This window comes from Carassius gibelio, chromosome A20 (assembly GCF_023724105.1).
Source record: "Carassius gibelio isolate Cgi1373 ecotype wild population from Czech Republic chromosome A20, carGib1.2-hapl.c, whole genome shotgun sequence".
Classification (NCBI taxonomy): domain Eukaryota; kingdom Metazoa; phylum Chordata; class Actinopteri; order Cypriniformes; family Cyprinidae; genus Carassius; species Carassius gibelio.
The window spans coordinates 24,030,146-24,045,378 of record NC_068390.1 but is presented as its reverse complement, the minus strand read 5'-3'; the positions used below and the strand labels follow the sequence as shown (position 1 = coordinate 24,045,378).

The window sequence follows — 15,233 nt, the reverse complement described above, 5'->3', positions numbered from 1 at the left end:
TAAATGACTAGAAGAATAAAGTGCAGTAAACCGTAAACGTATGTGTGTTACACAGCATTTTCTAATAATACGCAGCATGACGGACCATTTTTGTACAGCTGAAATTACTGGAAGTGAATAACACCAGAAGCCTTATACATTCAAGTTACAAATGGCTGCATGCCTAACATTAAGAATAAGGTGAAATGCATTCAAAATGCATTATCCGTTTCTTACATACAAAAAAAATACAGCTTTCATTCTTCACACCTCTTGCAATGTACTGTATCTGCAGCAGACAAATGCAAGTGCTGTTCTGTGTGTGAAGTTGTGTGGCAAATCTAAAGTGACAAAAACACAACTAAAACAGTGATGCTGGCGTCTTATCCTGAGATGATACCAAGTTATAGTGTTAAACAGCTGCCATTAGTACTTACATTGTTGACTGAAACATACTGCGGTTCAAAGGGAGGAATCAAACTTTGGTACAGGCCAAATAATCAAACTGTGTGTGTAAATAGCCTAAAATGCAGAAAATTGTTGGGATCTTCCGCACAGACACCCAAACACACATTCCTGAAGACTCAGATACTCCTAGCTCTGATTTTGTGTCTTTGTGGAGCCTTTCTGCACAAAACACTAAGAGCCACTGAAGTGGAGGAGAGAGATGCAGACAGTGTATATACATTTATAAAAAAAAAACAAAAAAAAAAAACATTTGATCTGCTTCACTTAGGTGAGGAAATGAAGTTTCTGCTGATGCCCGTGTTAGTGTCCTGAGGGGTTTTTTAACTGATGTGGAATAGGAGAAGATGGTTTCAGGGGCTGTCTGAACAGCAGGGGACTAAAAAAGCTGTTCCATCATAACTAAGAGCAGAAAGCTCAATGGGAACAAACACAGACATCCTTGGTGAATCCTCATAAAACTATAGCTCCTGCATTCAAGCCAGACAAACCACAGAATCAGGCTCTGTGAAACAAGTTGGTTTTGTTTTCTAACTTTTGGTCTTGTCTTGGTCAGCTTTTCTCACCTTGGGAATAATGTCGTTCTCGTTCTTGAGAACGAAGCGGCCCTCTCTGTCGTCTTTGTTCCAGTTCAGCTGTACGACCAGTGGTTTCTCATCCAAGTCAAGTTTCCTCTCTTCTGTCACAGAGAAAGATTATGCCAGTCAGACAATCACCTCTCTATAGACTTTAATCAAAGTATATGAAACGAAGATAAAACTACAGTCCTAATGGATGAATCAAAAGCACCAGAAAAAAACCAACAAAAAAACCCCATTATTTTCTAAATTACAGCATTTAAAGGAATAGTTCATTCAAACATGAAAATTGTCATTAATTTCTCACCTTCTTTCATCTTCAGAACTCAAATTAAAATATTTTTGATGAAATCCGAGAGCTTTCTGCTCCTACATAGACAGCTATGTTTTATAGCCCAGAAAGGTAGTAAGGACATCGATTAAATAGTCCATGTGACATCAGCGGTTCAATTGTAATGTTACGAAGATAAGTTACATTCTTTTGTGCTGTGCCTTGTTTACAAGAAGAGGAATGCACACGCATGTGTCGTGGTACTGAACAACACGAAAGAGGAGAAATTATTCTCGTAGCTTCATAGCATTAAAGTTGAACCACTGCTGTCACATGGACTATTTTATCGATGTTCTTACGACCTTTCTGGGTTATAAAATGTTATAGTTTAGCTCACAGATTTCATTGAAAAAAAATCTTAATTTGCGATCTGAAGATGAATGAAGGTCTTACAGGTTTGGAATGACACGAGACTGAGTAATTAATGACAGAATTTTCATTTTTGGGTGAACTAACCCTTTAATTCAATGTAATATTTATATGAGACTTAGCAACACAACTCGGTTTCACATTGATGCATTTGAGAAAAGTCAAAATGCAGTTTATAATGCAACATCGCATGTAGCTGCATACTTTCTAGAGTTTTGTTCTGCTTGTGCTTCATAAGAACCAATATGTCAGTTTTGTTTTATTTATGGATATTTTACAAACTAGATATTTTTGGCCACTGAAAATTTGCACAAGGTTTAAACCAAAATATTAAGACCACAAACAAAGTATAACAAAGTCTAGAAAGTATGCCGCTACATGTGATGTTGCATTAAAAACTTCATTTTGACTTTTCCCAAATGCGACAATGTGAAACTGAGTTGTGTTGCTAAGTCTCAGCATGCATGCATTGCATTTGAATATTGTACACAACCATTCAAGAACAAAAAAATATATATACTTTAATCCAATACATGTATCCTTGGTGAACATCAGACTTCTTTCTGAAACTTTTTTTTTTTTTTCTTACCAAACCCAAACTTTTGAACAGTGTTTGTTTTATGAAAAATTCAGATTTATTTAGGAGTAGTAAAAAGTCACAAAACTGCATTTAATGATTATTTTTGTGTTCCTATGACTCACCGCCACTGACATGGACCTCATAGAGGGAGTATTTGGGAGAAGACAGCATCCTCATATCCGGTCTGAACTTTTCCGCCAGCGTCTCGATCACATCCTGCGTGGTCGCCGTGCTGGACACTCGGATACACTTTGTGGCGAAGTTCCCCGCCACTCGATCCTGGAAGTAAAAGCGCATCACGCCATGGAACTCCAAGTCCTGAAAGAAGAAGAAGAACATAACAATAAGTGCATGCTATTTTGGTCCACGTTATTTTCTTATTTCAATCCACATTCCCCAACAAGTTTATGTACTTTTAAAGAGCATCTACATCATTCAGATACACATTCAACCTGCTGTGAAAGTTCATCTCTTCCCCATCTGCAGTTTGCGATTAAATATAGCAGGAGGCTACATCTTTACCATCTCTGTTGTGTGTAAAAAAAAAGAGCAGCTCTGTGTGGCAACATTAAACTCGTAACCTGCAGCAGAGGCTGATATTTGAGCTGGCCGAGCAGGATGCATCTGGGACGAGGACAGCAGCCTTAAGAAAACTGTGAAGACGTGCTGGAAGAAACCTTTGTGTCTGTATAATAGAGGAGCAGGCGTATCAGCATTCACTTATATTGTCTGATTATACCACAGCAATATGAGCATCAAAGTGGTTTTATATTAATTTTAGTGAACTGTAACAGCACACCACAGATACACAACTAATTCACTCTATATACTGCTGTGTCCGGACACACCCCACCACACACCTGCTTGTGTGCCACACTGTCTTACATACATAGATATATGAGACACCTCCTATAAAAACACTGACATCAAACTACAGACAGACAACACAGATCGCTTTCAATAGTATATTCATGAGTGCTTTAACAAACAAAATCCAAATGAGGTGAATGAGGTTTACTGTAACTTTTCTAAGTGATCGGACAATTTTGCCAGGAAGATGACAGACAGTCAAGCTGAAGTCAAATTTTAAAATGTAGTTAATTATAATTAAACTACAATGATGCAATACAAGCCAATGCACCTATAAAAGAATAGAAAGAGATCAAAATAACATGAAATAGCAGTCTTTATGCATCTAATTCCTATATGATGGACTTTTGAGTCAATATTTAGAAGGATTTGGGGCGGTCCGACATTTTGACCAATTAATTTCGTTAACTTTTCCAAGATCTTTTCAATTGTTCAACCTAATCGCATAAGGATAAAAAATGGAAAAAGTGCCTTAATGTCGTGTTGAAGCCAGCTATATGAGCAAGAAAAAAAATAAACTCCTCTGTAGTGGAGGGAAACAAAGGCTCAGTTCTGAGCATGATAAATATATAAATCACAGGCAAGGGAAAACATTTTGGGCTTTTAATTCCTGAAATGTGAGTGTGTGTGCGAGAGGTGTGACTTCAAACATCAAGAGAAAAAAACGCCATGGCAACCAGAACAATGAGTGTCAGGAGAGTCACCGTGTGTTTCCTCAAAACACAAAGGGCCATTTCCTGTCAGATCTTGTGTGAATACCAACTTCAGCCAGTTTGATTCTATCTGTAACAAAAGGCCTAATAAAAAAGAAAATCAACTCCCTTATAGTGAATTTGCCACAGCTATGGGCCATTGCTAGGTTAAAAAAAAAAAAAAAAAAACACTCAGTGAATCACAATTAAAAAAAAATAATAAAATAAATAAATCACACAATTTTCCACCATTTTTTTGGAGCATGAATAAGATTTTATCAGTTTAGCATGCTGAACTGCACTAGACTTCAACTATCTAGTGCACACAGACACAGGAAGACAGGACACACTCTTCGACTACACACAAGAATGTCTTTGAAGCCCGGTAAGAGGGTTTGCTGATGAAAAGGAGACATATATGAGCACTACGGCTGACTGTTTGCCCCCCGCCGTCCCACCTTTGACCTTGGAACTCTAAACCCTGCTGGAGAAAACTCATCCCAGCTTTATCATCATGAGTACAGAGGGACGAACGCACAGTCTGAAGCCATGGACTGTGTGCGGTGGAACTCATAAATCAGTTATAGGACGGGATGCTGTCTTTTATCTGTTATCCATTTGAATTTCAGGAATTCCGTAGCGGAGTCAAACATTCCATCCAGGCTGATATCATCACGCTCCTCTGCTGAGAACCATAAATATGTCAACTGTCACCGCTTTCGGCATATGGAAAAATGTGCAGAGCACCTGGAGAAATATAAGTAGCGGAATTTGAAATATTCCCCAAAACACTTACAATCCATGAGCCATTCAGGGAGGCTGGGTCCCTTGATGGTGGTGACTTCCAGTTTAAGACAGTTTTATTGAGGTATCACTCAGATAATTTAATAAATTCATTAGTATTTTGAGTTTTTATTTTTCCATTTTCCATATTTTAAGTTCATGTTTTAGTAATTTTGTTTTTAAAATGTATTTTATTTTAACTAATGAAAAAAAAATGTTTTTATGGTTTTAGTTTTACTATAATAACCCAGGTTTAGGCTGAAATCGTTTTTTCTAGAGGTGGAAACTGCACATTTGATAAACAGCATGCACTATGCATTGAAAGATTCTTTCAGTCTCTGCGTCAAAAAATATTCACATTGCACGGAAATGCCTACGTCCATAACGAACAGTGAAATCCTACCAGCAGGGGACGACGACAGGTTATTACAGCCTTCATGCAAATCATCAGACAGTTTGACAAGGATAAGCTTATGAGCTCATAGCTTTATTTCAAAGTGGAGAAAAAGCATAATAAAACATGTCAGTGTAGAATTTCGGTCAAGCTTGTGGCAACCCGACCTGACGATCACACCCAGAATAACTAAAAACACATGGGACTGCAGCCACCTCCCAATTCACACCACACAAAGCATTCAGCTTTTACTAACAACAGGACCCAATTTCTGCAAAATAATTTGGTGATATGCATTGCTATGTGGTTGCTATGATGTTCTGCGTGGTTGCTAACTTGTTACATTTGATATGCTATAATGAAAAGCGGCTCCATTCAAGATATAGTTTAATCCCTGGGAATCAAAAACAGGATTTTGGCATTGTGCTATGCTATACGCCCTGAAATGTCTTGTTGAAATCCAAGTGTATAAGCAATAACAATAGTGATGCTTGCATTCACCAACAGGCTAGAAAGAAAAAGGGCTGTCATCATTACAAAACACTAGCGCAGAATGCAAACAGGCTAATCTGCTTGCCACACACTGCATATGACTAAACATTTCCATGTAGCAAAGCGACAGTTCAGACAGTTAAGATAGCACTGAGTCAACAACTTCAGCCTGCATCGTATATAAAGGAGAATGACCCTTTAGACCACGAGGTCAGCATTCATCTCTGCCCAAAGCACAATTAGCATACTAACAGCCCGGCTCTGGTCTTGACAGTCAGGCTCATCGATGTGCGAACAGACTCATGACTATCAATCTCCATAATGAGAAACAAGAACCAATCACTTGTAAAGCACCAGCAAGCCTTGGTTAACTGCTGGCAGTTTAACTATTTTTTCTGCTCCACCTCATATGCCATATCATGGAAAAACAATATTTTTTTTTTTTATAGTTGGGATGATGACCATATCACTTATACGCTGATACTGGATATTTAAATGTGGAAGAATAATTCAACCTATTTTCAGGCTTTAGGCTACTATAGCAGTCATGTAACACTAACTTCAACTAATTTGCGTGATCCCTTTAAACACTTCTGGAAAAGTGGCCCTTCAATTGAGACTCATCTCATCAATTAACTTTTTCATTAACTATTCATTTCAAAATAAATTCTTATTTCATACTGTGCGTTATAATGCTGCAATGTCTAGATTCACTTAAGCGTTATAACACTGATATGACATGGATAAAAAATATATACATTTCTAGTGCTGTTGTTTTTAGACCAAATGTGACTGGACCATAAAAGTCCAGGTGGGAAGTCGTGACTGCTGTGTGTGTGCACTTTGGATGGGTTAAATGCAGAGCACAAATTCTGAGTATGGGTCACCATATGTCACGGCTGTATGTCACGTCACTTTCCAATTTCCACTTTTCAAAAGTTGCTGGGGTATATTTGTAGCAATATCCAAAAATACACTGCATGGGTCAAAATTACTGATTTTTCTTTTATGCCAAAAATCTTTTTTTTTTTTTTTTTTTACCCTCAGATTCCAGATTTTCAAATCGTTGTATCTTGGCCAAATATTGTCCTAATAAACCACACATAAATTGAAAGCTTATTTATTCAGCTTTCAGATGATGTATAAGTCTCAATATAAAAAAAATGTATATTATGACTGGTTGTGTGGTCAGGGTCACAAATAGATTAGAAGTTTATTGGCCATAATAAAAATGTTAATGCACATATAGAATATATAAATTTACAATAAAATTCTAAAAACAGTAGCTATGTTTCCATTAAAGTTTCGAATTTAGCTTATGCGCAAAATTAGTATATTGCATAAAATATTGTTGCAGTAGGTGAAGCCACTCTTTATTATTTGCACTTCAGAGCGCAAAAACAAACACATGCACATAAAAATAGGTGGATGGAAACATAGCTAGAGTTCACTTACATAAACAATTATTAAATGCACATTAGCAGAAACTGTTCAATTCTAAGAGTCAGAGTGAGGGTCAAAATAGTCATCTAAACCAAAATCACAAAGTTTTGTTACAAGAACAAATAAAATGCGACAATTGGGTCACAATATGAACCCTTTAAATGTTCAGATAATTAAAACCTCAAGTCCTAGAGAGGTCACTGGGTTATATTAAGTTGGTTTAAAACTGCATTTAAAGCAGTGAACGCACATTCCTGCGTGAGCACCTTTCACCTCTGATGGAGGCTGATCCTGGGGGAAATCAATGTGTTCAACAGGTCTCTGACCTGGATTAATGCAGTGGTGTGTTTAGAGGGGTGGCGTTAACCCCATGTCAGCAGGACACTCTGTTCGCCGAGACAGAGGGCAAATTCCCAACACACAACTATCTGGACAACTCTTTTGCTTATTTTCCATCACAGAAAATATCTGGACTAAAAATGAATGACTTTAAAAGGGAAGCAGCTGATTTTGGTGTGATGTTGGGTGTCCTAAATCAGATGAGGACAAAAGTTAACAATCTTATTACTGTATATCTGACTTTACATGAGACTAACAGCAAAACACTATGTAAACACGATTCGTATAGCCTTATAAACACACATACTGGGATAACAGAGAGATAGAGAGAGTGATAATCTAATGAATTTCAACCCAAAATAAGTGAACAGGAAGAGAGGGAGAGACATCATCACACACATCAGACACATCATTTTTACTGTTGGCAAATTTTCTCTGTAACACAAGGCACAGGAAGAGTAAAGCAAGATGAATGTGCTTCTGTATCAATAAAGAGATGTAGAAAAATAAAAGAAAATTTTTTTGCTAAAATATATTTATTCTTTAAACATTTTTTATTTTATAAAAAAAAAATATCCTTAGATTATTTTACATAAAATACATTTAATTTCCATTTTACTAATTTATTTTAAATAAAATAAATCTATATAAAGTAATTAATTTAAAATTAACAATTATATATATATATATATATATATATATATATATATATATATATATATATATATATATATATATATATATATATATATATATATATATATATATATATATACGGATCCCCGCACATGAAATGCAAGAAAAAATTAATAAATTGTGAGCAGGATTTACTAATTCGTTCCCTCAATGTACTAAAACGTGCGCACGATTACTATTGCGTTCCCTCAATTTACTATTTTGTTCCCTCAAATTATAAATAGTGTTATATATAACGTTCTAGTACATTGAGGGAACGAATTCGTAAATTGTGAACACAATTTATTAATTTTTTCTTGCATGTCATGTGCGGGGCTCCGTATATATATGCATGGTAACACTAAAATAATAAATAGTTTCTCCATTCACAAATGGCTGCCATATAATTAAATTACTTATTATTGCAGGCAAACCAAGACAAAAATGTGTGATACTGACAAAGAAAACTCAGTTTAGTTTATCAGAAGCATCTCCACCCAAATTCATCTCTTGATTAGTCATTTTTATCTATGAAACAATTACGATCACTGTTTCTGGTAACAGTGTTAAATGATTCACACATGCAATGCTTCATTCAGCGTTCTAGATGTAGTAACCAGTTTATTCCAGAGATCCGGGTCAGGGTTAATTCACGAGTCTTTGACAGTTGTCAGATAAACAATGAGCCATGGATGAGGTAAGCATGTGGAAATGCAAAACATGCATTACAGGAAGATAAATGCCGCAGGACCACAGCCTTGAGTGACAGATCTATAATCTCAGGGTTGAAAGTGGGTTAATTACCACACTGCTTCTTAAAACAGAAACAACCCCCCAAAAAAGTTTTGAATCAAAATTTATATTTATGGAGAAAAATACCTCAGGAAAACTACAACTTCTTAAAAGGTTATGAAAGAAATAACCAGCACTCGAGCCAACAAACTATTAGAGAAGCACTGACATAGAGTTCATCTTCACATGAAAACTACAATTTTATTGTCAATTTACAAAACTGAAAGTAATGTACAACAAGAAAAACAAAAATAACTGCCTAATAGGGCTGGGTACCGAAACTCGGTACCAATATGGCACCGGTACCTATGGAACCGTTATGCACTGAACCGAATCAGAATGTAGATTTCGGTGCCTCTTAAAATGCCTGAGCGATCAATTGAAATATTTGTCCTGCTTCTCCGAAATGTATGCATGAAGCACGGTCGTCGGTAGGCTTTTTTTAGTGGGGCTATTGCATTTAGCTTCATAAACTGTACACAAATTTTCAATCGTCTAGAGTCAGTTCCCTTAAATGTCATATGAATCCGTCGTCAGAACAGTCTCCTCTCCGTCTTTCAGTGTGCTCATCAAACCGCAGACCGCAGCGGAGCAGCGCAAGCGGACTTGGTATGTGTTTATCAATAGATAGTTAGAATATCTGTATCTGTGCAGTTCTTTGTCATTAATACAGTTTACAAAAGTTCACAAGGGAGCAATCGGTTTCCAATCTACTGTAAAGTTTTCGCTGTACACCACAGCTGTTTCCTCCAGCGAAAATCTTGCCCTTAACACATATGAACGAATACTTTAATTACACTTATTTAAATATACTTAATCAAATTTCGTACTTTATACATACACTACTGTGCAAAAGTCATATGCCGGTGACACTGGCTACGTGGCGTGAGCGTGGCGTTTCTGCTGCGTGTCAGGAGCGTGGCGTTTCTGCTGCGTGTCTGGAGCGTGGCGGCTGCCTCGCGTTTTCTGTGTCTTTACACACCAGAATCGTGCCTGACGCGGCGCTGGCGCGCTGCTGCTGCTGTAGGTGACAGAGGGAGCCGTCGACAGACCAGGCTCTTGTCTTCATGACAGCAATTTTTACTTTTTTTTTTTACACACCTACACCTACTGATAAAGGACACCTTCAACAGTATTGACGGCAAAATAGACTGTTTGACAGGTGCAATATTTGAAAATCGATAATTATTTTATTTTTTTAATTACATTTATATCTGAATTTATGTCAACCTATAGACTTTCAAACATCAAAATGTCATGAATTAATATGTATTTGTGTAAACATATTATATTTCGCCTGGAAACGCTTCCAACATGTTTGCGTATCGCGTGAAAAATAGGCGTCGGTTCTATTTCTAGCATGCACGCCTTTTGCGCGTGACGCGCATTTCACGCAGGCAGTCTGCAAGCTCTTACCTGTTAACATGGGAGCCGAATTCAAAATGGAAGATATGCTTGCGCCACGCATCCAGTGTGTCGCCGGCCTTAGTCTTAGGCAGTCTGTTGTCAGACTGCTTGTGCATTCAACAATCTCACTAGATTATTATTAAAATTAATGGCAAAATGAATCTTTGGAAATGTAAACTGATAATTCCTACTGACATACTAAAGCAAAAGATATAAATAACTGGCTTAAAACCCCTTTTTGGGGTGAAAATACTAATGTGCCTAAGAATGTAGGCTATTACAAACAACATTGTTGCTACTTCATAAAGAATGAGCATCCAGTCATTCACAGAACTGATTAAAGACAGTGACAGACAGCACTCATTTTAACTAAATATTAACTAAATATGCAGTGATTGACAGAGATACAGTAGACACATTACGTGTGGTTTTCTATTAAACATAATAAATATTTTTACAAAATTAAATACAGAATTTCATATAAATTTAAAGGAAAAATGTAGATAAACATTTTTTCAAATAAATTTCAAACCAACAAACAAACAAAAAATAATATATATTATACACACACACATATATAAGAGTCAGCTAGTAAAAATATCTAAACTAATAATCAAGCATGAACCAAAGTTCAGAAAAGGCAAATACAAAGTCTAAAATCACAAAATGCAGAATGAATGCATCAAACCAAACCAGCACTGCATGGTTCTCCGAGGAGCCGTAAATGAATGTGACAGAGAGCTGAGGAAACAGAAAGATGCTGCTTTTAGAACAACCGTGTATTAAAAGTGAACAGAGAAAGTGTGTGTGGGAACACAGAGGAGAGACGAGAGTTTGGGGTGGTTGGTATGTGAAGTCGGGTCACGGCGAGTGGAAAGACTTCTGTGACTTTCATGTTTTAACCAACACTGCTTATCATTCTCCAAAGCCCTGAGCCTGTGGGACTGTCCTGATTACCACTAAACTCTGAGTGAACTTCCCTCTTAACACACAGCTCGAACTAAAACCCCATATTCCTATTTTATTAAGAAAGAATTTTCCATATTCTGGAGACTCAAAGATAATGATCGACTAGCAATTAAAAACAATGAAAAAATATCTATTATAGATTTCAATATTTTCATGGCTTAAAGCATATATACAAAAAAAAGTAAAAAAAGAAAAAGAAGTTAAAACATTGAAACTGTCAGAACAGTCTGCGTATAGATTTAAAACAGGCCTGCGTAAAATATATTGATTTCTTGATTTTAATCGACTCATTTTTACAAAATGAGAAAATATCCCTTTTTTCCCAAACTTTCTTAGATCCCAAGAACAGATTATACTAGCCTGTTTTTAATTAATGAAGAGAACTTTGTAGTGTGCCTCGTATCCAATAAAAAACAATTAAGTGACAAAAGTTTAATCCACAGTATTATAATGTAGTACCAGCTGACTCTCATGTATAATTTACAGCATTAGTTGAGAGATTTTTTTTTCCTTGAGAAAATTTGACATGTATTGTACCTGATATATATTCAAAATAATTGAGATTGAATTGAATCCAATTGCAAGCTTGTGAATAGAAATCAAATCGAACTGTGTCAATACCTAGCCCTAATTTCTAATAATGTCCTTAATATTGGTTATTAATCAATTATAACCCATTGGTATCTGTGAAAAACTGAAGTTACCATGGTACTACATAAGCAATTACAGCTTCTGCAAGAGACAATAAAGCTCTACTACACAAAAAGACCATAACGATTCTCTTTTTGCCAAACATGAATATTCATTAAGACATAAACGCATACTAATTTCAACATGACACTCTAAGATTTTTCAAGAAAAAAAAGCTATTATAGATGCAGTGTAAATGAGTAATGATGCTAAAACAGGCCAAGGGGCTTGTTTAAATCATCTAGTGTTCAATGTTCTAGAGCTTTATTCACAGACACAGTAAAAGCATCATCCTTCTTTAAACCTCACACCTTATGAGCTCCATCGATTCTTTATACGTCCAAGTAGCTTCATGTAAAACGCGGAGCATCTGATGGAAATAGACCATGTCCAGCTATAAACAGACTGCTTACATCTCAGAATAGAAACATATTTAAACATCCTCATGGTTTGCCCTGCAGGCAGCTGGCAGATCTGGCCGGGAGCTTGTGGTGAAGATGCAGTTAACCTCCTACAGCGGACGGGGCTCTCACTGAACACGGAGCTGCTGATAAAGACACAGGTGCATCTAAAAAAATGTGAATATTATGGAACAGTTCTTTATTTTTTGTAATTTAATAAAAAAAAGCAAACTTTCTCTTATATTCTACATTAATTGCACACCTGCATATCACCAGAGAAAGACAACAGAATTACTCCAGAAAATGTTTTAGAATTAAAATTTGAGGAGCACGCATTCTAAGCCTGTAAACACAAAAAAATCAATCTATCGTGCATGCAAGTAGATATGTACATATACCTAATTATTCGGTTTACAAGTAAACTACAGCAGTGTTTTACACTTAATTTCATTCACAGCAGTAGTGGGAAAAGAATTCATAAAGGGGCCGGCTGAGCAGACTCGTGCTGATTGGACCAGTTTCCGTTTTGATCAGCGTTCAGTTGGGATGACTAATCCTGACGCTGTCTGAGCTCCTGTCAGCAGGAGTGTGTATGTGTCTCCTTTCATGCTTCAACACACACCAGTCACATGACCAGTCTTCCATGGAGTCTCGTGTTCTTGTTTTGATCAATGAAAATAAACGTCAAGGTTGGATAAGGGTTGGACAAATGTGTGTTTTTTTTATTATTTTACATAAGTGGTTTCTTATTTGTGGCCAATTAAGAAATTATAAAATTAATATAACAAAATAATTTAATACAAAATATATTTAATAAAAGAATAAAAATGTTTAAATGTTTTAATGTTTTAAAAAAATACTACAAATGACCATAACTGCTTATATCATCCAAATCGGTAAAAAGTGATTAATTATATTTACATTACATTACATTACAAATGAGGACAATGGAAGCAATCGAAATCAAGTTTTTTTTTTTTATTATATAATAAATAAAAAGAAAACAGATCAAATAGAAAAAGAATAGAGCATACAAGTGTAAGAGGCCTTTTTTGCTTTTGTTAATTATATAATAAATAAAAATAAATCATATTGAATACAAAAAGATTAGAGAAGCTAGTGACTTTTTAAAGAAAACAAGCAATTAGTAAATGAATATTTAAAATCAATAATAATAAAAGTCAGAAACAATTGAAATTACTAATGATTAACATTCAACCATTATTATTATCATCATTATTATTATTAAATAAAATAAACGATGATGACAAAGAAAACAAGTGTTACATCTAACAAACCTATTCATTTGGATAATCTCCAATAAAGCAAATCTCTTAATCTATCAAATCTCAAAACTGGAGAGCAGCCCCATGTCCTGACAGCACACCAGAGACCACCTGTTCCTCTGTTTATTAAACACTGCATCCACACGTTGCATCAGTGTTAACCTGGGCTAAAAATTCAGCTGCTAAAGAAGGCCAATGTCACACTTTCTTGCGACAGCATAACACATCTGGGTCTCCATCGGTCACTCCCATCTCTGAAAAAATACAGACACTTGCTGCTCAGGACTTCTTCCCCCTCAATCTTAGTTTCTAGACACGTAACTGGTTCATGCTCACAGAATACAAGACGACAGAGCATTCAGCTTTTTTTCTTATAACAAAGGATTCAGTATAACCACATGACTCGTACGAAAAACTTCTTGCAGATGAGGCCAGGCCTGTACGGCCAATCAGCTCAGAGCTGCAGGCCTATTCAGCGAATCAGGACAATGTATTTTTCCCCTTCACCTCATCCAGGTCTAGCTGTTTGAGAAGGGAGTGGATGAGAGCCAAACACGGCCCTGTTAAATCTGATTAGCAGCTTGTTTGTGTAGCAGGATTAGGCGTTCCTCGTGGTCTGGCCCTCCCGGTTCGGGCGTTCCTTACGGTTCAGTTTAAAAGCTTGAGGACGCGTGCAAGAATAAAGAGCTAACCGTGTTAATAATGCACGGTTGACCATGCCCTCCCCCCATGGTTTCCACAAGGTAAAATCAGAGATAAAGGTAGAGGTTGCTTACCCTACAACACAACAAAAGCAAACTGGAAAAAAGTTTGGGAATGAACCACAAATGGCGCATTTAATGTGATGCAAAAGAGGGAAAATAGAAAGGCCAATATGTTGTAATGTTCTGTCCCTTCGTGCCGATCATTCAGTTTACAAAAACTGGAAATAAATCGGACCAAAAAAAAAACTTCCAGTGAAAACATGGGTTATAAATGAGTTATCCATATATGCAACATATTAAACTGTGTGTCCTGTAGAAAGGTGCTACGTTTGAGCTTAAGCGCTCGATGAGCGATGCATCTTTAATCAGTGGACATTTACTATCAGATATCAACTTCTGGAAAGAGGGCATCCTCCCCCCCCATGACAGGAATCCAATAATGGCTAGGGGTGTGCCGGTTTCAGAATTGGTGATGACGGTTATGACGTGAGTCAAATGTGACGGTTCATAACATAACCGTCGGGGGGGGGGGGGGGTCTGATCGGTAAAGGGGCACCCGCCCGCCATCCGCTGATTGTTTTGGGGTCTATGGCGATGCAATGCTTTGCTGATGCGAGCCGCAAAAAAAAGCCATTGCCATTTGCCCATTAGCTCCGCCCACTACCGGAGAAACTGGTATGTCTTCTGCTTGTTCGAAAATGAATATGAATATTTCTAAATTTAATCCATTATTTTGACAGGAGAAGACAACAAAGAATAGTTTACATATAGCGTGTTGTTTAAGCGTGGTAAGACTCTCGCTCTCTCTCTCTTTGCATGTGTGAGAAACAACGCTATCAGTAAAGTGACGGTGAGTCGTGCGTCTTCACAAAGAGTTTACAGAGTGTCAAATACAGGTGCGCTGTGCGTCCATTGAGATGAGCTGAAAAGTTCAGATCGCTTGAAGGAGAGAGAACTCTGAAGCTCAGATGCTGAAATTAATGCAAGCGTCATG

General features: G+C 36.8%; 1 protein-coding gene across 19 annotated transcripts in view; it reads right to left on the bottom strand.

Moving 5' to 3' along the window:
* Positions 1–15,233, bottom strand: part of LOC127939077 (afadin) — a 107,821-nt gene that overhangs the window by 53,515 nt on the left and 39,073 nt on the right. For 11 of the 19 annotated variants that reach the window (XM_052536091.1, XM_052536077.1, XM_052536088.1 and 8 more), the window contains exons 2-3: positions 2,425–2,620; positions 1,011–1,123 (exon numbers count right to left, since the gene is read on the bottom strand). In XM_052536091.1, coding sequence (XP_052392051.1) covers positions 1,011–1,123; positions 2,425–2,620 — 309 coding nt within the window. The remainder of the gene's footprint in view (positions 1–1,010; positions 1,124–2,424; positions 2,621–15,233) is intronic. The other 8 variants (XM_052536078.1, XM_052536080.1, XM_052536084.1 and 5 more) reach the window with 1 other exon arrangement.